Consider the following 25,325-nt stretch of genomic DNA (forward strand, 5'->3'; position numbering starts at 1 on the left):
CCAAAGAACTCAATACAACCGGCACTGAGGCAAAAAAGTGCAACTCATATGATCAACCATGCTGTGCGAACAATACAGTGGTCGAGTCGTCAGAAGTGGATTGTTTGACAAAATATCAGTTATTAAGAACAAAGAGAAAACAGATGTAGTACAGCAATTAAGTTAAAACTACATGAATTATCTTGCCTTATACAACCAACTCAGGATATTTCCCAAAGGAGTATAATACGTGTCTTGTGGCTGACGGAAAGATTGTCTTTGGCTCATATTTTCATTTCCTAAATAAAATCAGCAGCTCTCTAATCTTTTGCTGCAAACTTCATTTATGAAATTGAGATTGTAACCTTGTTTCATGTAAAGGCAGCTTTGATCGGTTCCTTAACTCCCTGATAGAATATTTCATTGATTGAATTATGGAGGCTTCCAGAGGATTGTCTGTGGAAAGTGTACACTTTTATTTGATGACTTTTCTAAGTTATGCATTTTAATAGCTGCTCCATCGTGACTTTCCCGACATCAAGGGTCTAGGGTGAGGAGTCAAAGCCTGTAATATGGATTGCAAAGTGTAGAAGAGTCTGATAAATGGGAAAGTAGCAAATAAGCTTGTCTTCGGTTTGCGTTTGAGAAGATGAGATCAGGGGAGACAAGACATCACACATTTTTTAAGATTTGAAAAAAATGATTGAGACCAGCTCTGTTGTAACAAATCTGCATGCCAATGCAGCAGCCCAGGAACAAAATAAATATATGAATTTGTATTTTTATTTGAGGGGAGTTTTAAAGTTAATGGTACTTCAGCTGTGGACCAGATGCAATGTAGATTGAACTTAATGATTTAAACAGGTTGCTGAAAATATTCAGTGTACAACAAACTTTATATAATACAGTTGTGCACAAGGGGGGTTATTAACATTTGAATCTTAATAATATTGCTCTAAATTATGTTGTAAAGCAAAAACGGTGAACGTTTCTAATCAAGCCATATGTTTTACTAAATCTTTCATTTAATGCATTTTGTTCATTTGATGTTGCTGTCAACATCAAACTTAATGGCACAGGTTGAACAACTGAAAAATCAAGATAAAAATCATTAGCATTGATTGCAGATCAGTAAGGACATTTTAGTCTTTCTCCCAGGTATAATCCTGTGTTAATATTTGTACAATATCCTGGTCAACAACATTAACCTATATTTCCAGGTTTATTCACTGCCTCCTGGCTTGCTTTGTAATAATTATAATTATTCAAGTGGATAACATTATACAATAGGGTTGCTAACTCTACTTTGGCATTTTCCTGGAGGTTTCATCACTTTCAATTCCTAGTTTAACAGCTTTCTTTTAAACCGAAACCTAACTTGTAATAACTAGTAAACAAAAGCATTCAAATTCAATCATTCTTTTTTTAATAACCCCCGTTTCCACAGGGTTACCCAGGATTTTTATTCTTAATTTATCAGAGACCCCACGGCAATCCAAGAAGATTGGCAACCCAGTGTGCAATGGGCCAGGCTGTAGTCTGCACTCCCCACCTCACGTGATGTTCAAGAGACCTCCTGTGCAACACTGTCACTAACTGTCCTGTAGTCCCAATGGGGGAGACAGGTCCATGTTGAGAAGGCTTTAGTGGATAGGGTCAGGGTAGTTGTGTGGTGTCAACCCAGTGCAGGTGGGGCAGCCTGTTTCTGTGGGAAGTGGAGGAGTAATTCCTGCTCTTATCTGTCGAGAAAAGGGCTATTAGTTAACAATGGAAATAGAAAGCTATGTCAGCACTGACAGAATCGAAGCTATAGCCTGGACCCCGTGTCTAATCCTAATTCCATATTTATTTACATGTGAAAAAAGGTTTCTTTGAATAGAGCTTATACTCCAGCAACCCTGTCTTTAATAATGTAGTTCACCCAATCTCCTCCAAGACTGCTCACCCAACCACAAATGATCCTGCCTCAGAAGAAAATAGCAACAAAGCTGCTAACCTATTTCTTAAGTCATGGTGGGACTGGAATGTGATATACAAATGAAGCAAGGGTGAAGTGTGGAATGACTTTTTTTTATCACAGACTGAGTGATTATGGTGTGGAATGCACTGCCTGGAAATGTAGTGGAGGCAGGTTCAATTGAAGCATTTAGGAGGGACATTGGATGTTTATTTGGATAGAAATGGTGTGCAGAGATATGGAGTAAAGGTAAGAGATTGGCATGAGGTTATAGAACCGATGCAAGCACAATTGGCCAAATGGCCTCCTTTAGTGCCATAGTAATTCTGTGATTCAGGAAGTAACCTAAGAGTACAATGAGGTCCTATTATCCTCCTGGTTTTCCCCATCAAAAGAGGTTGTACAAATTAACTTGACACCAGGTTAGGTGGAAGTCATCTGTAATTTTAACTACAAATCCTCCAATATCCAAGAAGCTTCCCTCAAAATCCTTAAACAACAGCCTTATTGTGGAATGGTACATCAGAGCAGCAGGTCAGAGGAGCATCACCCCGGGCTTGTTCTTTGAAAGAGCACAAAATAAAGGGTGTCTCATTTATGAAGGAAATAAGGAGGAATTTCTGCTCTCAGAGGGTGTTCACATTTGAATTCTTCTCATGACTGAGCAGCAGAGACTGGGTCATTACATACATTCAGGGCGACATTGGACAGCTTTTTGATTATCATGTGTGTTAACAGCTATTGGAATAGCCAGGATGGATAAGTTCAGCTGCAATCAGGTCAGCCATCATAAAAACACAGTGCTGGAGAACACCTGTGGAGAGAGAAACAAAATTCCAAATCCAGTTTAGCTCTTTTTTCAGAGTTTTCTTTAATCAGGCCCCCCACAATCTTATTACATGGCACAGCAAGCTTGATGGTTAAATGGTTTACTTGCTCCTGTGGAGTTAATACTTGAAATTTTATTCGTGAGTTGGGGAACTTGCAAAGAGGAGATGACCTCATCTTGGCCAGCTATGACACCAGTGGCCCTATTTTTCAGCAGTTGGTTGCCAATGAGGCTGTCAGTTTCATTAAACATGACATCTCCACAAAGTTACACTCTCCTCCATTCTCCTATAACTCCCCTAATGAGTACGCAATGTTTTTGATTCATCATCTGAAGATTTATGAAATTGGTCAAAAAATTCCTGGTGCCTCACAGTTTCTCCGTTGGAGAAGTAAAGAAAAGTTTACTGAGAGCAGAGAATCACTAACATATTACATGTGATACCTGATGAATAATTAACTTCCTATCGTGTCAGAAGGGCTATTGGCTGCTCTCCTGTTAGACAGCAACACCTTGTGGTGACTTTAACCTGGGGGCCACCACACCTCAGGCAAGGGGCAACGTTGAGAAGACAGACCCTTTGTGGCAGCCTCAGCCAGTTTGTGTAGTATTTAACCGGCTCTTCTGCTGTCCAAATTGTAAGGCAACCAGTTAAGCTCGCTGACCTTATGTGTCTGTTTGAATACGGCATGAACTAATCGGTTTCTCTTCAAGTTTTTATCTAAGGCGATATACAAGCTCCACTCATTAGGGGACATCCCATCCAAGATCTTTTAGTTTACTAAGGAGTAGGGGGCTTTGGGGGCTTATTTGTTAAGAGACCTCTTGTGACACAAAGTCAATGTCCCTCCCTCTTGGCCAGCAGGCCTGGGTTCAAGTCCCACTTGTCTTGGAGTTGTGTTATCACATGTTAGTTTTCAAAAAAATGCCTTTGGAGTCTCAAACCAGGGGACACAGTCACAAGATGTGGGGTAGACCATTTCAGACTGAGATGAGGAAAGATTTCTTCACTCAAAGCATAGGGGACCAATGGAACTCTCTATCACAGAAGACGTGGAGGCCAAGTCACTGAGTACATTCAAGAAAGAGATTTTTAGATTTTAAAAGTATCAAGAGGTATGGGGAGAAAACGGGAATATGACCTTGGAATAGAGGATCACCATTACCATAATATACAGCAGCACAGGCTAAAAGGGCTGAATGGCCTACTCTGGCTCCTAGTTTCCATGTTTTTATGTTTCCATGTCTGAAGGATAACTTTGAGGCAACTTTTCTTTTTAATAGACTTCTCTCTAAGGAACACAAACAACTTATGTCACTGCATTGACATTTTCATTTCGAGCAAGATTCACAAATGTGACAAGGTACAGCATCAATTTAATTTTCTGATAACATCCCCAATCTATTTATGTGGGGCAGATTTATGCCTGTGGCTGGCACATATGCCCTACCACCTCTTTCTCTCTCTCTCTCTCTCTCTCTCTCTCTCTCCCCAGAGGATTTACTGACAGGTTCCGAAGTAAATCAAAGACAATTGTTTTTCCATTAAGGTAGCGAACCTTCTTAAGAATAGCTAAGAAATGAAATGGTCATGCGAGGTAAAGCTGTTTTAATCTAAGAGCTTTTGGATTAAGAGGATCGCACATTGGAAAGGAAGTACAGCTTGAAATAAATATTTTCATCAGCTACATATAGCTTTCATAAGCTCAATTTCCGGAGACGGAATGCTTCAATATCAAAAGCTGTATCTCTATTGATATTACAATTAGAATACATGCCTAGTTAGAGCAGTCTGAATAGATTCAGACAGTAAATTGCAATACAGTGAGCAGAAAACAATAATAGTTTGGGTCTTCATTCCAACATATATTTCAGAAATCTACACTGTGTTATTCATTGAATTTTACAGTATGGTAAGAGATCATTTGGATCATTGCATCGCTGACAGCACTCTAAAGGAACACTCCAGAGCCTATTCTCCACATCCTTTCAAAATTATTTTCCTAACAGTTCTCTGCTTCCCCTTTGAAAGTAATGAGTTCTCATTGAATATGTCTTAATAAATCTCTTTTGCATCATCTTCGTTGCCTTGACACCCTACCTAAAGTAGGGCAGCCAAAGCAAATCTTTAACCATGACAGAATTTGTATTGCTGTGGAATTACTCCTTTGTTATCTGTAGTAGGGAGATGTCAGCCAAGCCATTCATTATCTATTATCATTGATCATTGATTAGAGAAGGTGCTGGTTGGTTTTCTCTTTAAACCACGATGTGTCGCAGCATTGGCTGACCCCACAATGACGGTAAGTTTACTTGAGCCACTGCCAATAGGGAATCAAATTTATTTGAGTTTGTGAACTGAGGTGAATCCGGATGTATTTGCTGATTTCATGCCAGCGCTTTGACAGAACTGTTTAATTACCCAATATCAACGCTAGGTATACATGATGATTGATATACATTCAATTGTAATCTCTACCTCTGGTGACTCAGTGCTTATGTCTAGGCTTGAGTATTGCTCTCTGGCCTATGAACTGGCTCATCATGGAAGGTGTGGTTGTGGGAAATCTATTCTGAATTAAGCTTGGCATTCCTGAACACTATTCCCAGTTGAATTAGTTGCTTCATGATGTCCTTTGTGAAAAGGACGGTATCTATCTTTATTATTGCGGAACTTCCTTGAACAGCCAGCCAATATTCTCTATCTCAGCTTGTTCACAACAAATAATGAGAGAATGGCTGCCACCAGTTCAGGGGAGAAACAACTGCATGTCAAAAATAATTTAAAAAACTGCCATTCCACTATTCTGTTTTGACTTATCCATTCCCAGGTATTCAATAATGATACCAAAGTAATGGAATCTGAAATAGGAAGGAATTGTGATCTAAATATTTTTGCATTAATCTTGATTGGGATATTGGTTCATCGTCAGGGCTGGCACGTCAACAGCCTATTTTTCAGACAGTTGGCAAAGGAACTTGGAGCATTCAATTCAGAATCGCTGACAGCCCACTATTGCTGAAGACAAATTTAACCCCCATTTTGCTTGGACTATGTGCAATTACCAAAGGACATAGGGGCAAAAGTAGGCCATTCAGCCCATCAAGTCTGCTCTGTCATTCGATGTCATTGTAATCCTCAACCTCATTTTCCTGCCTTGTCCACGTAAGCCTTGATTCCTTCACTAATTACAAATGTGTCTATCTCAACCCGAATACACACAATACCTTAGTCTCAAAAGGACTCTGCAGTAAAGAATTCCACAGCTTCACTGTCCTCTGAGAGTAAAAATTCCTCCTCATTTCTGCCCTAACTGGGCCACCCCTCAATCTGAGATTATGCCCTCTGGTAGTGGACATGCCCATAAGAAGAACTCACCTAGCATCCATACTGCCCCCAAAGAATCTTGAATATTTCAACAAGATCATCCTTAAGCTTCAGATCTGCAATGAATGTAGCCCAACCCACTCAAACTCTCCTCATAAGAAAAATCCTCCCCTATCCAGGATCAAGCTGCTCTGGATTGCTTCCAATGTCAGTATATCTTTCCAAACTGTCCACAGTATTCCAGATGTGGTCTGACTTCGGCAGGTGTGGCGGCATTTGTGGAAAAAGAGTTAATGCACTGAGTCTAACATGACTCTTCTTCAGACTTCAGTTCTGAGGAAGAGTCATATCAAATTTGAAACGTTAACTCTGCTTCTCTCTCCATAGGTACTGCTATATCTGCTGAGTTTCTCCAGCACTTTGCTTTGAGAGGTTAAATAGTGCCTTTATAATTTCAGCAAGACCTTCTGACTTTCAGACTCCATTCCCTTTGAAATTCCATTTAACTTTCTTATTACTTGTTGAGCTTATATACTTGTTTTTTTTGTGATTTATATGAAAGGACCCCTAAAACCCTCTGCACTGCAGATTTCTCCAGTCTTTCTCCATTTAACTAATATTCAGCTTGTCTCTTCTTCCTATCAAAGTGCATAACCTCACATTGTCTCACACTCTATTCTATCTGCCAAATTTTGCCTGGTTACTTCACCTGTCTATATTCCTCTGTAAACTTATATTTTCACACCGATCAATTGTCATTGAATTAGAATTGCTACTGGATGGAAGAAGTCCATTTGACCCATTACTTCATGACAAGTATTATTCTAGTAATTCACTTCTGCTTGCTTTATACCTGCAGCCACAAATTTATTTCAATCAAATGTCCATCCAATTTGCATGTGAAATCATTAATTAGCTCTGCTTTCTTGTGGGCAGCAAGTTCCCAGTGATTAGCGTTTGCTGTGCAAAAAGCATTCTTCCATGCACCCCCGCTTGCCCACTGCATCAAGTCTATGTTTAGCTGCTCCTTGTATCCATCAGCTAATGGGAACAGCTTTTCTTTGCTGACATTATTGAAGCCTATTCCAAGCCTATGCACCTCTCAGCCTCCTTTCCTGTTAATTGTTTGAGTGTGTTTGAAAACCTGGCTCTCTATTCAGATAGCAGTACCTATTTATTCTGGAGTATTATTTTTTCGAGCGTAGGGAGCCAATAAGCAGTGGGAGGAAGCATCTGGACAGTGTGCCATAGTAATTCAAAAATAAAAGTCTGACACAATAACAATAGTTTATATTGCCAATGTAGCTCACTGCAAAACAGGGATAGAGAGAGTGCTGTGCATAGTTAATAAATCATTTAGTGCACAATTATCAATATGGAATTAATGTATTTCCTGAGAATTTTCAGTTATCTTAACAATACATTCTGATACTATTGGATATCTTTATAACCCCTGAAAACAGAATGAAAGCATCTTACATTTGTACACTACTTTTCAAGCCTTCAGAGAGTGCTTCACAATAAATTCAAAACTTTTGGATTGCAGTCTGGCAGTGAGTAAGAGTGGGAAGGCAGAAGGCGGAGATAAATCACTGCAGCAAATTGCCCAGAAATGTGGACAAATCTATTGGAGAGGTCCATGGCTCAAGCCTCGGAAATGAGAACAGGAGAAAAGCCATTACATCTACATCTCCTTTATGACCTTCACTCGTGGCTTTGCAACAAACCTACATCAACTTGGCATTCCATAGAGTGGGTCTCATGACACAAACTGTATTACAAATGCAGAAAAAGGTGAACATGTCAAACAGATAGATTTATTCCTTCAAAGATTAGAAACATCCAAGGCAATCTCATACAGTGCCAGTAGATATAGTCGAGGAGATTTGAGTTGATTGTCAATATTCTACAGAGAGCACTTACTTCAACAAGATTCTACAAGCTATGTTTTAATCTAAAAATATCACATAAAATTAATTCTCCAGCAAAAATCTAAGTGATCCCTTTGTATTTCTAACCATCCCCTTTAAAGCATTTGGGCCAGAAGAAGTGGTCTCCATTTGCAGTGTCAATTATTAAGTTAAAAATCACACAACACCAGGTTATAGTCAAACAGGCTTATTTGGAACTTGTTGGATGATAATCTGGTGTTGTGTGATTTTTAACTTTGCCCAGCCCAGTCTAACACTGGCACCTCCAAGTCAATTATTAAGGGTGGTTTACAAATTTCTGAAAGCAGCATTCTGGAAAAGACTTATTTATAAATTCAGCTTGTCCTTATCAGGGATCTGATATTTGTTGGTTTCATATGCATTTCAGTTTTGTGTAAAACAGAACCTAGGTGATTGTATGGGCTGTCAGAACATATTAAAACTCAGCGAGAGTTCATACCTTCAGCAGAAGGAGGAAAATGTGTGTTGTTATTGAGTTGAACACATTGATTTGCTGCATGTAAAGTAATCCTAAAATAAAAGTCTGACACGATAACAGTAGTTTATATTGCCAATGTGGCTCTCTGCAAAATGGGAATAGAGAGAGTGCTGCACATAGTTTTTAGATCATTTAACAGACCTGCACACACAAGATAATAAGTTGCTTCTCTAGGTAAAGTGATTATTTACTTTTGTCTTCTGATATATGTTGTATCAGTGTAATATGCTCACAATGCAGATTTGATTTTATAAGCGACAGCCTCTAATAAGCTTCATTTTCCACCTCTTTTGCACAGGATCCTTTATGATGGTTAACACCTCTGGACAACAACTAGGACAAAAAGCCCATCTGCTGCTGTCGAAACTGAAAGAGAATGACACACACTGCATCGATTTCCATTACTTTTTATCTGCCAAGGACGGGGCCAACTCTGGGTTACTAAATGTTTACGTGAAGGTCAATGATGGTCCCCTGGGGAAGCCAATCTGGAATGTGTCTGGAATGGCAACAAGAAGCTGGAACAGAGCCGAGTTGGCCATCAGTACTTTTTGGCCCAATTTCTATCAGGTACTACACACTAAATATTCATCTGTCCTTCCTGGGATTTCTTAACTAACTACCAAATACAGGTTGACTCTTTACCATCTATTGGTAAATTGTAGAAAGTTTTGATAAATTGCACGTATACTCTCTCATATACCTCTCTATAAGGGAGCCAAACCTGAATTTGACTTCCCTGTGTGTGAGAAAGAGTAAAATGTCTCACTGCTACTACTCCTGGCTGCAGGAATATTTACCTAGAATTAAAGGACCTTCCCTCACTCAGAGAATAGTAGACCTGTGGAATTCTCTGCTGCAGAAAGTAGTTGAACCCAGAACATTAAACGTTGTCAACAAATTATTAGATATAGTTCTTAACGGCTGAAGGGTATTAGGTGAAAGTGAGAAGACTGAGTTGGGTGATCGGCCATGACTATGTTGAATGGTGGAACAGTCTCGAAGGGCTGAATGTCCAACTGCTGCTGTTATTTTCTGTGTTTCTGTGAATCTCCAGCCCCTCACTGTTTACACTTTACCTGAATGATGGCCATCTGTGTGAGGGACTGGAGAACTGGTGTTACTTTGAATTTGAGCCTAGCGTGATGGATTACCTTTGGAAAGGGAGAATGTGGAAAAGAAAACAATGTCTTGGATGCGTTCAGAAGTATAATGATCTGTCAGAATTCAGATCGTATACATCACCCTCCTCAGTGTCATCCTCACACTGTTTGACATCAATCAAACTGTCCCTCCAATCTGTCATAGTCCATTCTGTGTGGTGATTGCTTAAAATGAATAGAACGACTAAGCTTGCAAACATAACTGCTCTTTTAACCAATCTTTATTAAGCATTGAATAACAACAGCTTGAAAAATACGCAATCTCGCAGTAAGGCAATCAGAGATTCTCAATGACTTTCAAATTGTTTGAGAGCTGGGTATGGCCTATTAACACATTTTCAGCTAACACGTACAATAGTCATTTTTCTTAGTCCATTCTGAGAAGCTCTTTGAGTGTTTGTGCACCTGCTGTGTGAGTTGATTAGAGTCTCATTTACAGTGGGAAGGGAAACGCACGTTACAGAGTTTCTTTCACGGGCAACATTTATAGGTGCCACATTGTGAAAAAACTTAACTCTGAGTCCATCTGCTGATGAGGAAGTAGTTGCTGCTAGTTTGTTTTTGTTGCTTTCAATTTCCTGCAATTCAATAAATTGCAGAATAATAGATACAACATCTCCCTGAGGTGACTGCAATTTGCCCTGTATACTGGTGAGAAGAGTCAATCTGGAGAACAAATATTCACTCAATGCAAGTGAACTGCTCCTGTTACGTGAGAACACTTCTGAATATTTATGAGATGTAAAATTATTTGGAATTTGCGCTGTTAGTTTAGTTGCTAATTTAATTTCCTATTGTTTTGGGATCTTTGGTCTGATGACCAATAGAGAATGAGAGTAGTATTGGTGTCCCTTTTACCCAGTTTTTGACGAGATACTGCCGTTTTAGCTTTCTCAGTCTTTGTGTCAATCTGACCATTGGATATAATGCTCTTGAGCACCTCCATGTGGTCAATCACAGAATAACATAAAAAATATTGAATTTGCATTGAGTGTACAACACGGAAATAGGCCTTTTGGCACAATTGGTGTTGATTCTTCACGCAATTGTCTTCCCACATCTCTTCATCTAACCCTATCAACACATCACTCTGATCCCTTCACTGTCATGCCGTTAGTTAGCTTCACCTTAAATGCATTGATGGAAACGTTCGTTTGATGGTACAGAACTTGAGTATTGCTGGAGAAAGGTGATTTTGTCAAAGATTTCCATCTTGCATTCACTAGAACAATTTCCAATTAATACCACTGTAAAAGGAAAGCGGTATTTGTATTGTGTGAAAGGACAGTGCTGATTGGTAGGTGAGTAGACTCTGATTAGTCCAGGATTTACCAACAGGAATGCACCAGTTAATGGTGATTGACAGTACCCTATCACTGGGATTACCCTAACTGCAAACAGACCTGTTCCCATCTGGTGTTGTTAATACATGCTGCCCTGTGGGCAGTTCATCACATGGGATCCTTAATCAAACACAAACTGTACCTATTGATGGACTGGACCTTGAGCAGTGGATATGTTTGCTACAAACCATCCTCTTGCCCTTGCTTCTGACCCCATTGCCTTACATCCTTGAAACCCACAATGTGAAAACACCCAATCCCTTCACATAGCTTGCTTACTGTGCTTCTACCCCAAACCATGGCCTCCTCAGTTTGGCCAGCAGTGCTCACTGGATGGAGCTTCCATTACCCAGGATGTTGAATCCAGGCAAAGGTCACAGGTCGCCCCATCAATTCCTGATTGGCATGTGATTCGGTAGGCCTTCCCAGGATGAGATAGAGTATTTCCCTTGCCTAGCACTTCTGCTGCTAATGAGGAGCTCCCCTCTCACTGAAATTTAAGGTAAAGGGCAGAAGGTTTCGAGGAGATGGGAGGGAAACACTTTTTGTCCACTTAATGCCTGTAAGGGTGGCATTGGCGGAAACTCTCATGACATTTCAGAAATATTGAGATGTGCACTTATGATGCTAAGGCCCACAGGGCTACGGGCAAGTGCTGGAAAATGGGATTGGAATATTTAGGTGCTTGTTTTTTGACCATCACATTTGTGTGCTGTAGATATCTATGACACTCTGAAACATGGCCCCAACACGATTCTGCCCACAGTGTCAGGCTTACTTAGCAAAGAGCTGTCAACCCATCTATTTTTCTCATGGATGTCGTCCATTTAAAGCAGACTGAGGAGTGGGCAATGGGACACTTTCTCCGCAATTAATCAGACAGCAATTGTCCTGCACCAGCCAGCAGGTATGACACAATACTGAGTGACTATTTATTCAGGACTTATTCTGACCCCACTCTCCACGTTAACACTCCCTGTTCAAGTATGTTCACTTTAACAAGATCATAACTAAATATTCATTATAAATAGTCCAAATTATATTCACGGGTTTCAGGCATATTAAAGGCCAGGCACTGTGGGCTCACCACCAAGAATAATCAAAACTTCTGAAGCCAAAAGTATAAAGCAAGGATAAAGCTACTCAGAGGTATGACTCAATGACTCGATAATGGCAATACAATGTACTCATCATAAGTTCACATGGCAGATACAATTGAGAAGACAATTTAAGCTGTCTTAGGGAATTCATCCAGAAAGACATTACAATAATTCCATCATGCCATCTAACTGCTTCTGAAATATTTCCATTGTCTACTCTAGATGTCAGTCACTTTATGAGCCCGGTCTTGCTGACTTCAGTTCTAAACTTACCTTTCAATAATTTGAACCCATACCCCCTTGTCCTACTCTCACAGTTTGTTTGGACATAATTTTCTAGTTACATCTTGACTATCGCCTCGAACTCTTTCACCACTAATGTCTTGTGTCAGTATCTCAAGCTGGGACCCTATCACCATCCCGTACAACACAGACAGCACCATTTCTGACTAATTCAGTATTTCTTTCACCATCCTATTACCTGAGTTGATTTTTGTTCTGTGGTAATTATGTAGGTTGAATGTCAAAGAGTGATGAAGTGTTTATCCCCAGTGTTGTGCAGTTCTTTGACAGTACTCTTTGGTGGTAACATTCTTTGTCTTCCCTTGGTTTGATGGAGAGGAAGGTGCCCTGGATCATGCAGTTTTCTTTCTCTGCCCACTTACCCTTTGCTGGTATCTTTTATTTTGGGAGCTGGCTATCTGCTGTGACCTGTGTAAACCCTCTTGGTCAATGATCATGGGCACCTCCTCATGGTCAATGACCATGGGCACCTCCTCATGATGTCAGGATGACAACTGATCCTCCATTTGGAGGTAAGCTTTCCTTTCTTTATCAGAACAAAAACTTAACACTTCCCAAACACTGAATTCATGATGGGGTAGTGTGGCGCCTGATATATCTTTTGCAAAAGGTTTGTTACTACAGTGCTGTAACACAGTTAAGTCAGGTTTGGTGCTGCATGGGTTTCAAAGGGGACCCCAGTTTCCTCCAGCCAGCAGCTATTCTTCGACAAAGGACAGAACTGAACATACTGACTTATTTTCTACTTTGTTTTATAATTCTGCACCTTACCGGAATAATTGAATTCAATTTTCTCAGTTGCCCGCTGGAAGGATTTGATCTGATGACCTCCAGTGGTTAATGTAAATTAGAAACAGTTAGGGGTCCTGCAGCAAAGACTGAGACAACTGCAAAATGTAGTATGGCCGGATTCATAATGGAGTGATAGTCAACGTTACATTAATTCCATTTTGACTTGTGAGACCGAGCAAAACTCATTTGCGACATTGCTCCTTGCATTAACGTGGCTGCCTGACTGCCCAAAATCAGAACAAATTGTACAAAGTCTTTAGCCAGAGAATTGCAATATATTCTTCACTTCTGCAAGGGGTATTAATGGCAAATAAAGACTTGTCCCTGGGGAAAGTGAGTAATAGTAGATCAAAGGTGAAAATCGGGCTGTGAAAAGCTATTAACTTGCCAGAACCTTGTATATTTCAACATGAGCTTGAGGTCAATTGTCTGGATGTTAAACCTTGCTTTTTAGTTCCAGGCTGTTGATGCTATTCTTAATACTGATTTTTTTTTCCCACTGTTCAGTTAACACCCTGCAGCACGCCAACTTTTTATGGGTTTAGCAAAGCTACAAATATATGATTAGCAGGGTTACGGATGTGAGCTACGGTGCATAATTAGAACATTGTGCTGTTTGATATTAACTGCCTTTGACAGAAACGAGCTCCTCTGAAGTTAAGAAAAGGGTGGTTTGTTCTACTAATTGATGCTTCACCAGCAAGTAGCATCACCATTACAGCATTTGGAAATATGGCAAGGCAGATTTGACTTGTTTTACTGAAGCAGAAAGAACAAGGTATCTGCGTGAGCCAGCTACTGCCCTGTTTCCTGGTTAGATTAGAGTCCCTACAGTGTGGAAACAGGCCCTTTGGCCCAACAAGTCCACACCGACCCTGCAAAGAGTAACCCACTTCCCTCTGACTAATGCACCTCACGCTATGGGCAGGGAGAATGTGCAAACTCCTAACAGACAATTGCTCAAGGCTGGAATTGAACCTGGGACCCTGGTGCTGTGAGGCAGCAGTGCTAACACTGAGCCACCATACTGCACACAGGGTTTTACTAGTTGTCTGATAGTTTGCAGGCTGAAAAAATGCACGTTGCTTTTTACGAATAACTTGGTGAAAGTACAATTTTGCTTAGGCATTTTCTGACCAATAAGGTTGTCAAATATTTTCTCAGAAGATTTGAACGAACAAAAGAATGACTTATGCCTATGATTTGTTTCACTGTTTTCTGCAATAATCTCACTGTTTAACAAGTGGTCCCTGCAAACCTCTCTAAGTGACTGATTTTTAAGTGCATTTCAGGTCTGCCCTATGTCCAGCAAGGTCCTGTGGAAAATGGAAAAATATTCATTCGTTCATTACGTTTTTTGTAAAATAGTCAATCCACCCTTGAAAATTTCAGACTTCGATTTGCAGCATTTCAAAACAAGTTTTATCTTTCAAAAAAAATAGTTTCCAAAATTTCTGGCATCTTAGACACTGAGCAGGGATAGAAGCTGCCAGTCACCATGGAGTTATCTCCTGACGACAAACAACGATTTCTCAAAGTGTCGTAAACAGGATGAAAAACCTGTACCCAATTGTCATCAGTGTTTGAGATCAGCCCATTTCATAAACTTGGTTTGTATAAAACGCCGTTACAGTGAACTGCAAAACAAAATACTGCAAGCTCATCTGAACAAGGCGTCATATGTGACCACCAGAGGCATAGAGATGTACAGCACGGAAACAGACCCTTCGGTCCAACTTGTCCATGCTGACCAGATATCCTGACTTAATCTAGTCCCTTTTGCCAGCATTTGGACCATATCCTTCTAAACCCTTCCTGTTATATACCATCCAGATTTCATGGAACACGGGGAGAGCTAGCCACTTGGATACAGAACTGGCTCGAAGGTAGAAGACAGAGGGTGGTGGTAAGGAGTGGTTTTCAGACTGGAGGCCTGTGATCAGTGGAGTGCCACAAGAATCGGTGCTGGGTCCACTACTTTTCGTCATTTATATAAATGATTTGGATGTGAACATAAGAGTAAGTTTTCAGATGACTTGGAGGTGTAGTGGACTGTGAAGAAGGTTACCTCAGAGTACAACCAGATGGGTCAATGGGCTGATAAGTGGCAGATGGAGTTTAATTTAGATAAATGTGAGGTGTTGCATTTTGGAAAAGCAAATCTTAGCAGGACTTATACACTTAATGGTAAGGTCCTAGGGAGTGTTGCTGAACAAAGAGACCTTGGAGTGCAGGTTCATAGTTCATTGAAAGTAGAGTCACAGGTAAATAGGATAGAGAAGAAGGCATTTGGTATGCTTTCCTTTATTGATCAGAGTGTTGAGTGCAGGAGTTGGGAGGTCATGTTGCAGCTGTACATGACATTGATTAGGCCACGTTTGGAATATTGCATACAATTCTGGTCTCCTTCCTATTGGAAAGATGTTGTAAAACTTGAAAGGGTTCAGAAAAGATTTACAAGGATGTTGCCAGAGTTGAAGAATTTGAGCTATAGGGAGAGGTTGAATAGGCTAGGGCTGTTTTGTCTTGAGCGTCGGAGGCTGAGGGGTGAGCTTACAGAGGTCTATAAAATGATGAGGGGCATGGGCAGGATAAATAGACAAAGTGTTTTCCCTGGGGTGGGGGAGTCCAGAACTAGAGGGCATAGGATTAGGGTGAGAGGGAAAAGATTTAAAAGGGACCTAAGGGGCAACTTGTTCACGCAGAGGGGGTAGTGCATGTGTGGAATGAGCTGCCAGAGGGTGGAGGCTGGTACAATTGCAACATTTAAAAGACATCTGGTTGGGTTAGTGAATTGGAAGGGTTTAGAGGGATATAGGCCAAGTGCTGGCAGGTGGGACGAGATTTTGTTGGGATATCTGGTTGGCATGGACAGGTTGGACCGAAGGGTCTGTTTCCATGCTGTACATCTCTATGATTCTATTACTCTAAATGCTGTAATTGTACCAACCTCCATCACTTCCTTCGCAGCTCACTCCATACACATAGCACCCTCTGTGTAAAGAAGTTGCGCCTTAGGTCCCTTTTAAACCTTTCCCTTCTTCCCTTAAACCTCTGCCAACCTGTTTTTGACTCCCCTACCCTGGGGAAAAGACCTTGGCTGTTCATCCTATCCATGCCCCTCATGATTTTATAATTTGTTTCGATAAGATCACCCATCAGATTAGTTTAGCATCAAGACTTTTTGGACGACGTGATGGAAGCGAGGGGTACATCTCTCCCCAGAAAGGGGTATTTGGCTCTCCTCTTTTTAACCTAGTTGGTCTCAATGAAAGTTCAAGTTATTTTAGCATACAACTATACCTTTCTCCAAATGAAACAAAGGTGATCAGAAACCAATTACAAGGTTTCTTTGAGAGCAAAAGAAGAGTGTTTTTAATTACCTGCTAACCATGTGAAAAGTAATAAAGACACAATGTCAAACATGGGGGCCCTGTACAATTAAGTGAACATATGCAGATCAAAAAATACAGTTAGGAGTTCTTTGCTCTGCATGATTTTAATTGGAGACCACATTTAGTTAGTTGATTTCTTGAACTATCAGCAGCATTGAAGGTTACATTTACTTTTAATATTCTCAATTCTCTGATATCTTTTCATTTTTGCTTCCACTGGAACCAGGCAGAGGGACAGCCTTTCTCTAACATCTTTCCGTTCTGCAGTCTGAAATCCATCTTTCTGCTTTGCAAGCAGAGAGATTCTTAAAATAATTACTTTTTGTATATCTGCCTGTTGAGGTCATAGTGTCCAGGCTTGAATATTGTAGGCGATGTTTCATCTCCAGCATGTGGAGACTCTCATTATGGTGTAAATCATAGTGTCCAGGCTATAATATTTCATCTCCAGCATGTGAGATTCTCATTATGGTGTAAATCCATGAGGAAATAAAATTCTTTACGCATTACCCTGGCAGCCGGCTGAATGGTTTCAAATTCCTTGGGCAACAAGAATAAGCTAATTTCCATTCAGGTTGTCTTTCATCAAACCATTTGGTTTTAGGAAACTTGGCCAAAATGTGTCAATAAGGTGATGTCACTAGGTTTTTTTTGGCTTCTTGGTGAAACCATTTCAGTCTGTGAAGGTCCCAGGTATCAAATCAGACAATGGAATTTATAAACCAGTAGTCCACATTTTATCTCGCCATCATATTCCAATCAAATATTATCTCGCCATCAAATATTCCATCATACCCCTGACCTGTATCTTGTGGATGAAAGGCAGGCTTTGGGGAGACAAAGGATGAGCTACTAAAAGTGAAAATTTCAGCATTCAATGTGCTCTTACATCCACAGGATTTCTGGACCTTCTGTAGATATGTTTGTGGTCATTAGTAACCTCCACAACCTCCAAAAGGAGGATTTAGTGCTGGTAATGCCTTTAAATACCAAGGGATGATGAATGAAACTTAAAATTGTCAGTTTAGTTTGAGGTCAGTACTCTCACAATTCAGTCAGTCATGAGTTCAAGCTTTAATTCAGGCAATAATTTAAGCTTCTAGGTCAGTTAAATGCTGGGGCTTTGTTACACTCTCAGATAGTTAACCTTTGGGATGAGATGTTAAAGGAGGTCTTTTTGAATGAATGTAAGATTCCAGGCACAACATCGAGAGTTCTCTCTCTCTCTCTGTGTGTTCACCATTATTTTTCCCTGCACTTAAATCACTGAAAACAGGCCATCTAGTCATTTGTCTCATTGTTGTTTGTGGGAGCGTACTGTACACAAGTTGGAATGTGAAACTGCCTACAAAACAAAGACTGCTTTCAAAAGTAGTCTTGGGCATGTTGCAATGTTATTTTCTTTCTGTAGTGGTGCAATTAATCAACGAAGCAAAGTGTGGAGAAGTCCCAAGTCATATAAATAATTTTTTTGACTAAGGAAGAAAAATGGAGGAAAATGACTGATAAAACCATCTATCTGTTTGCAGGGAGGAAAGAAAATGCAATTAATACCTTCAAACATAATCTCAACTGTTTTCGTAAGGTGTAAGTGATGTGAGGATTTCTGAGGTCTCTACTCCTTTCTTTGTTCTGATTCTGAATCATTATGTTTCTCTCACTCACATCCCTCACATTTGAAGCCAATGATCTCAACATGGTGCTCTCCCTGAATCTCACTTTTTCCCCCTTTAGAAACCTAACTTACTCTCAGAGAATCTTAGAATCATAAAACACAGACTCTTTGACTGTCCTGATCTCTCCTTTCTTGGCTTATGTTTGGTTTTATTTGATTAGACTTCTGCTGTGGGTTGCTACAATAGCGTGCTGTGTTGATGGAAGTTGCTTTTGGTACCACATGGGGATTGTGCATCACGAGGCTGTAAACAAATTAAATCAGGTGATGGGACAAAGCTGAATGAAGCATTTGTCTGGCATATTCAGAAGTTAGATTGCTGCCTGTAATGAATTGGCATGTTAGAATTGCAGTTTTCATATATTTTGACCTTTTTCCAAATTCTGTCTCTTCCTATTTTAAAGATGCTTCCTCATTCTGATGTATGTCCTGATTATTACTCACCCTCCAGAACTTCCTGAAAATGAATGCTGACCTGTTATCTTGCAACAAAGAGCTTCATTTCAACTTGAACAACAAACCTTCCAGCCATAATCAAAGTTCAATTGGAATATTTTTCCTTATTCTAGTTTCAAGTTGCATAGGCCAAATATTCAGCTCAGAAAGACACTGGACAATGTATTTACCTACTGAGGTATCTGGTCATTTTGTTTTTGATGGCTTTATGAGTACTTTTTGATGGCTTTCCCAACATGGCATTTTCGGAACATAAAATAACATCAAATAGAAGCAGAATAGACCAAATGGGTTCTTGACTGTGCTCGGACATTCAATACAATCATAGCTGATCCACTAAGTCACGCCTTCCAGTGTTACCTTCACATCCCTTGATCCAATTTCTGTCCAAATCTACCTTGAAAATATTGAAACCGGACATCCCGTGTTTCCAGCTGCAGAATTCCAAAACTACACTGATTCACTGAGTGAAGAAACTTCTCCTCATCTTGATTTGACCTTGCTTATACCTTGTTCTGAAATTGTGGGACCATATACTAGGAGAAACTTCATTGTGGCATCAGCACTGTCAAGCCCCTTAAGAAGTGTATGTTGGAATGCAATCATTGTGGGATATGAGATTCACATAAATGATAATGATGTATATAATTACAATATTTGGACATTTATGGGAGAGCAGACACCAGTCTTGAGTGAACATTGAAGAGAGAGGTCTTTGATTCTACACTTGAGAGTTACAACTTGATAACCTATGATGTGCAGCAGTAAAAAAAAATGGAATGTTACAGTACATATGGAGTTGAACAGCCTTACGTAGGCATAAGAAGTAAGTAGCCTCAGGGATAGTGTACGTGTGTCACCCACATCCCAGAAATAGTCCAGGTCAGGATCAGAATGCACGGGTAGCACTGTCAGCTTAAAGTGCAAGATAAGGCACCATGGCATGCAGGAAACAACCCTCTAAGGATCGGAAGCTAAAATGGAGCCCAAGGAACATGGATGAAAAGGAGAGACTCTGAAGGCAGGGCAGCATCTTGGACAGGTTTGAGAGAATTAAAAAAATTCAGAAACAGGGACGAATGTGAAAGCACAACAAAATCTCAGAAGACATTGATCATAAGGTTAAAGAGTGAGAAGATACTGGAAGGTGGAAAAAGAACCTTGGAAGACTTCATAGCTGAGACATGAACTAGTAATAACTAGGTAAAAATAAACTATTTCCACTGATTGGGAATTCTGGGATGAGGTGTCATGGCCTGAGAATTAGGGCCAGAACATTCAGGAGAGATGTTAGGAAGAACTTCTATACACACAAGCTGGTAGGTGTTTTGAAGTCTTTTCCACAAATGGCAGTGGGTTCTGGTTAGTTGTAAATCTGAGATGGATACATTTTTGTGAAGCAAAGGTATGAAGGGATTTGAGACAAAGGCAAGTATTTGGAGTTAGGTCACAGATCTAATTGAATGGTGGAAAAGGCATAAGCGAATGAATGTCCTACTCCTGTTCCAATGTTCACTGATCCCTGTGGCACATGGCTAGTTATACACTGCAACCCTAAAAATGTTCCCCCTACCTCCACCATTTCTCATCTCTCTGTCTTCTATTTTGAAGCCAATCTTCTATCTGTGCTAATACTACCTACAACATCATGTGCTCTCAACTTATGAAGTAGCCTAATGTGTGACACCTTGTCAAACACCTTCTGAAAATCCAAAAACTACATCCACTACGTTCCTGTTAATCTATTCTGGTTGTTATTTCTTCAAAGAATTCCAGTGCACTTATCAGGCCTGATCCCTTCATAAAGACACAATGACTCTGCCAGACCTTGTTATGCATTTCTAACTGCTCTACTATTACATCCTTTATAATAAATTCTAACATTTTCCTCAACAGGAGCCGTTAAATTAACTGGCCTACAGTTATCTATTTTTGTCTCCTTGACTTTTTAAAGATGTTACATTGACAGATTTCCAATCCTCTGTAGCTTTACCAGATTCTAAAAATTCTTGTAAGATTATTACCAGTACTTCCTCTTATATCCTGGAATGCAACACAACAGTTATTAAAGGAAGTAGCTACAGTGATAATGGGTGCACCAGTGACATCAGTAGAATGGGTGGAGCCAATGTAATATGAGCATTAACCCCTTCAGAACCTTTTACAACAGTGCTGTATGGTGGGAGGAATTCTAAATCTTCTAAAGATTTCTCTGTGAGTGGGTGTTTGTGTGTCTCAAAAATATATTTCATTCATAACATTTCTAAATATGTAATAAGACTTCAAATTTTATATTACTTGAGATGGAGTACAGATCTGTTTCTTCTCTTATATGGGGTACCACACTACACTTGCCAATTCAGGTAATATTTACAATCTATATTTATGTCGAACATTCTGTGCTACATACAGCCCAACAGTTATATACGTTTTCAGCTTCTCAATGTAGGAAGGCCTTAGACTGTGGGCTTTCCTCATTGACCTATTCTCACAGTTGCATCATACTTTGGTGAGTGCATCAACATATTGATTGAGTGATTAATTGATTGTCACTTGTACCGAAGTACAGTGAGAAGCTTTGTTTACGAGCAGTACAGGCATGTCATTGTAAGCAAGGAAGTACAGAACAAACAATTTAGACAGAGGCATACAGTAACATGGGGCAGCACGGTGGCACAGTGGTTAGCACTGCTGCCTCACAGCGCCAGAGACCCAGGTTCAATTCCTGCCTCAGGCAACTGACTGTGTGGAGTTTGCACATTCTCTCCGTGTCTGCGTGGGTTTCCTCCGGGTGCTCTGGTTTCCTCCCATAGTAAAAAATGAGGTCTGCAGATGCTGGAGATCACAGCTGAAAATGTGTTGCTGGTCAAAGCACAGCAGGCCAGGCAGCATCTCAGGAATAGAGAATTCGATGTTTCGAGCATAAGCCCTTCATCAGGATGGTAGGGCTTATGCTCGAAACGTCGAATTCTCTATTCCTGAGATGCTGCCTGGCCTGCTGTGCTTTGACCAGCAACACATTTTCAGCTGTTTCCTCCCATAGTCCAAAATTGTGCAGGTTATGTGAACTGGCCATGCTAAATTGCTGTAGTGTTACGTAAATGTAGGGAAATGGGTCTGGGTGGGTTGCGCTTCGGCAGGTCGGTGTGGACTTGTTGGGCCAAAGGGCCTGTTTCCATACTGTAAGTAATCTAATCATTCCACAGGGCGTACAAGAGAGATTTAGCAAGATCAGCATTATTTGAGGGTAGAGAATCTGTTCAATTGTCTAATAATGGCCGGGAAGAAGCTGTCCCTGAACCTACTGGTGCATGTGTTCAGGCTTCTGGATCTTCTACCTGATACAAGAGGTTGTGTGTTGTAGGAGACCATTACTGGGGTCTTTGATAATGTTGGCAGCCTTTCCAAATCAGTGAGCTGTGTAAATGCAGTTCATGGATGGAAGGTTAGCTCCTGTGCTGGTCTTACCAGTCTTATGCACCAGGACAGTATGCTTTCAATTGTATATCTGTCGAGGTTGGTGAGAGTCCTTTTGGACAAACCAAATTTGCTGAGCCGCCGAAGGAAGAAGAGATGTTGTTGTGCCTTCTTGACCATCACAACTACCTGGGAAGATCAGGAATGCACCAGTTTACAACAGAAAGTGGAGTTGCAGGTAGACAGGATTGCGAAGAAGGTGTTTATTAAGACTTATTGGTCTTTATTGGTCAGTGCATTGATCTCATATTGTGGCAGTACAGGATATTGGTTAGGCCACTATTGGAATACTGTGTTCAATTCTGGTCTCCCTGCTATCGGAAAGATGTTGTGAAACTTGAAATGGTTCAGAAAAGATTTACAAGGATGTTGTGAGGGTTGAAGGGTTTGAGCTATAGGAAGAGGCTTAATAGGCCGGGTCAATTTTCCCTGGAGTGTCAGAAGCTGAGGGGTGACCTCATGTAAGTTTCTAAAATCATGAGGGGCATGGATAGTGTAAATAGCAAAGGTCTTTTCACCAGGGTAGGGGAGTTCAGAACTAGAGTGCATAGGTTTAGAGTGAGAGGGAAAGATTTAAAAAGGATCTAAGGGGCAATGTTTTCATGTAGTGGGTGGTCCATGTATGGAATGAGCTGCCAGAGGATGTGGTGGAGGCTGGTAAATTACAACATTTTAAAAGCATCTGGATGGGTATATGAATGGGAAGAGTTTAGAGGGATATGGGCCAAATGCTGGCAAATGGGCATAGATTAATTTAGAATATTTGGTTGGCATTGATGAGTTGGACTGATGCATCTGTTTCCGTGCAGAACATCTCTATGATTCTATGACTTGGTCATCAATGCCTTTGTAGACTGGAAGACCAGCTTATTTCTGTAGGAAGATGAGGTCTACACTGATCAGATTGAAAATAAATATGCTTCATTAAACATAAGTCCTCACAGGGGATGCTGGGAGAGAGGACAACTTCTGGAAATCCACAGGCTCAGGTTTCAGTGTAATGTGACCTTATATCACAATGATAAAGCTCCTTACGCACGTGCTCAGTGGTTATTGTTAAAGGTATAATTATTTAATACTCAGTTGAGGAAGTCCATCTTTGGCTGAGGTTAATATTTCTTCAGCAGTAATTAATGTTTTGTGTGTGTGTGTGTTTACGTATGTACATCCAACATCCACTCCTATGACATGCTAGGGTAGAATTATGAAGTGTGTTCGTATCTGCACAACAGCATCAAGTGTTATATTCTAATCTGTATTCCTGTCTTCTGCTTTTCGTTCAGGAGACAGTTTTTCAGGGTGAGAATGTAGGCAAATTGAAGACAGAATCCCACACCAATCAGCAGACAGCTTGCACAGATCTTTGAACAATACTATTTTTTGACATTTCAATTTGCGTATTTGAACATGTTCTGATTGGATTCCTTTGATTTTCCATGGTAATTACCAATCACAGTATGGTTCCTAGTCATTATAATGGAAATTGTTGGTAGCTAATCATAAAGCATACCTCTTTTGAACTCAACTTATTATTTTGTAAGGTATTTAATCTCCTTGTCGGTCGTCTCCCTTCCTCCCCTGGAAGTATTGATACATTTTGTGGCTACTGATTCCATCTACTTGGCTGCAGGGGACATGATAGCCAAGTCTGACCCTATCCCAGGCTCATGTACATTAACATCTGCATTTCTGGCATGCTGGTGGAACTTGGATACGATGAGAAAAAAAAGCACGTACACAAATTTCTTCCCCTCCCAATCTCAGGGGCCGGCATGGTGGCTCAGTGGTTAGCCCTGCTGCCTCACAGCACCAGGGTCCTAGGTTTGATTCCAGCCTCGGGTGACTGTCTGTGTGGAGTTTGCACATTCTCCCTGTGTCTGCGTGTGTTTCCTCCCACAGTCCGAAGATGTGCCGGTCAGGTGAATTGGCCATGCTAAATTGCCCATAGCGTTAGGTGCTTTAGTTAGAGGGAAATGGGTCTGGGTGGGTTACTCTTCGGAGGATTGGTGTGGACTTGTTGGGCTGAAGAGCCTGTTTCCACACTGTAAGAAATCTAATCTAAACTGCTCCAGTGAAGGTGATATAAATTAGTAAGCCCCAAGGATTAAACCTTTAACCTTCTTGAGCTGTACCTGAGGGGGCAGTGAGGATGTTGACTTTTAACTTTGACCCAATGGAGGTTAGGGCCCTGAACATTTACTTGCATTCTCATCGCATCTCCAATGCCCCTCCCCCAAGTCCCTCCTCCCTACCTTTTATCTTAGCCTGCTGGACACACTTTCCTCATTCCTGAAGAAGGGCTTATGCCCGAAACATCGATTCTCCTGCTCCTTGGATGCTGCCTGACCTGCTGCGCTTTGCCAGCAATACATTTTCAGCTCTAATCTCCAGCATCTGCAGTCCTCGCTTTCTCCTCCTGTATTCTCATCTACCCAGGCTGCTTTGCAACTACACCCAAAGCTATATTCAGTGAGGCCTCTGCCTAGCCCTTCATCGCACACAGCAGGAGGCTATAGCCTACTGGTGTTATCAATAAGCTATTAATCCAAAAACTCAGCTCACGTTCTGGGGGTGTGACTTCAAATTCCGGCGTTTCAGATGGTGGATTTTGAATTCAATATATTTTTTAAAACTCTTGAATTAAGGATCTAATGATGACCATGAAATCACTGTTGATCGTCAGAAAAACCAGTCTGGTTCACTAATGTCCCTCAGGGAAGGAAGCTGCCATCCTTACTTGGTCTGGCCTACATGTGATTGCAGCAATGTGGCTGACTCGTAACTGGGCAATTAGGGATGGGCAATAAATGCCAGGGAATGCATAGAAACGGGTGTAAATCAGGGACAAAAACAGAAATTGCTGGAAAAGCTCAACAGGTCTGGCAGCACCTCTGGAGAGAAATCAGAGTTAACATTTCTGAGGAAAGATCACTCGACCCGAAACGTTACCTCTGATTTCTGTCCAAAGCCGCTGTCAGATCTGCTGAGCTTTTCAAGCAATTCCTGTTTTTGTCCCTGATTAACGGCATCTGCAGTTTTTTTTCAGTTTTAAATTATAAACCAAGGTCCTGCATCTAAGGTCTATCCAAGTATGTGAT

At 40.7% G+C, this 25,325-nt stretch overlaps 1 protein-coding gene across 5 annotated transcripts in view; it reads left to right on the forward strand.

Moving 5' to 3' along the window:
• LOC132815087 (receptor-type tyrosine-protein phosphatase mu-like) overlaps positions 1-25,325 on the forward strand; it is an 888,844-nt gene that overhangs the window by 271,055 nt on the left and 592,464 nt on the right. For all 5 annotated transcript variants that reach the window (XM_060823829.1, XM_060823832.1, XM_060823830.1 and 2 more), the window contains exon 3: positions 8,822-9,093. In XM_060823829.1, coding sequence (XP_060679812.1) covers positions 8,822-9,093 — 272 coding nt within the window. The remainder of the gene's footprint in view (positions 1-8,821; positions 9,094-25,325) is intronic.

This window comes from Hemiscyllium ocellatum, chromosome 4 (genome assembly GCF_020745735.1).
Source record: "Hemiscyllium ocellatum isolate sHemOce1 chromosome 4, sHemOce1.pat.X.cur, whole genome shotgun sequence".
Taxonomy (NCBI): Eukaryota; Metazoa; Chordata; class Chondrichthyes; order Orectolobiformes; family Hemiscylliidae; genus Hemiscyllium; species Hemiscyllium ocellatum.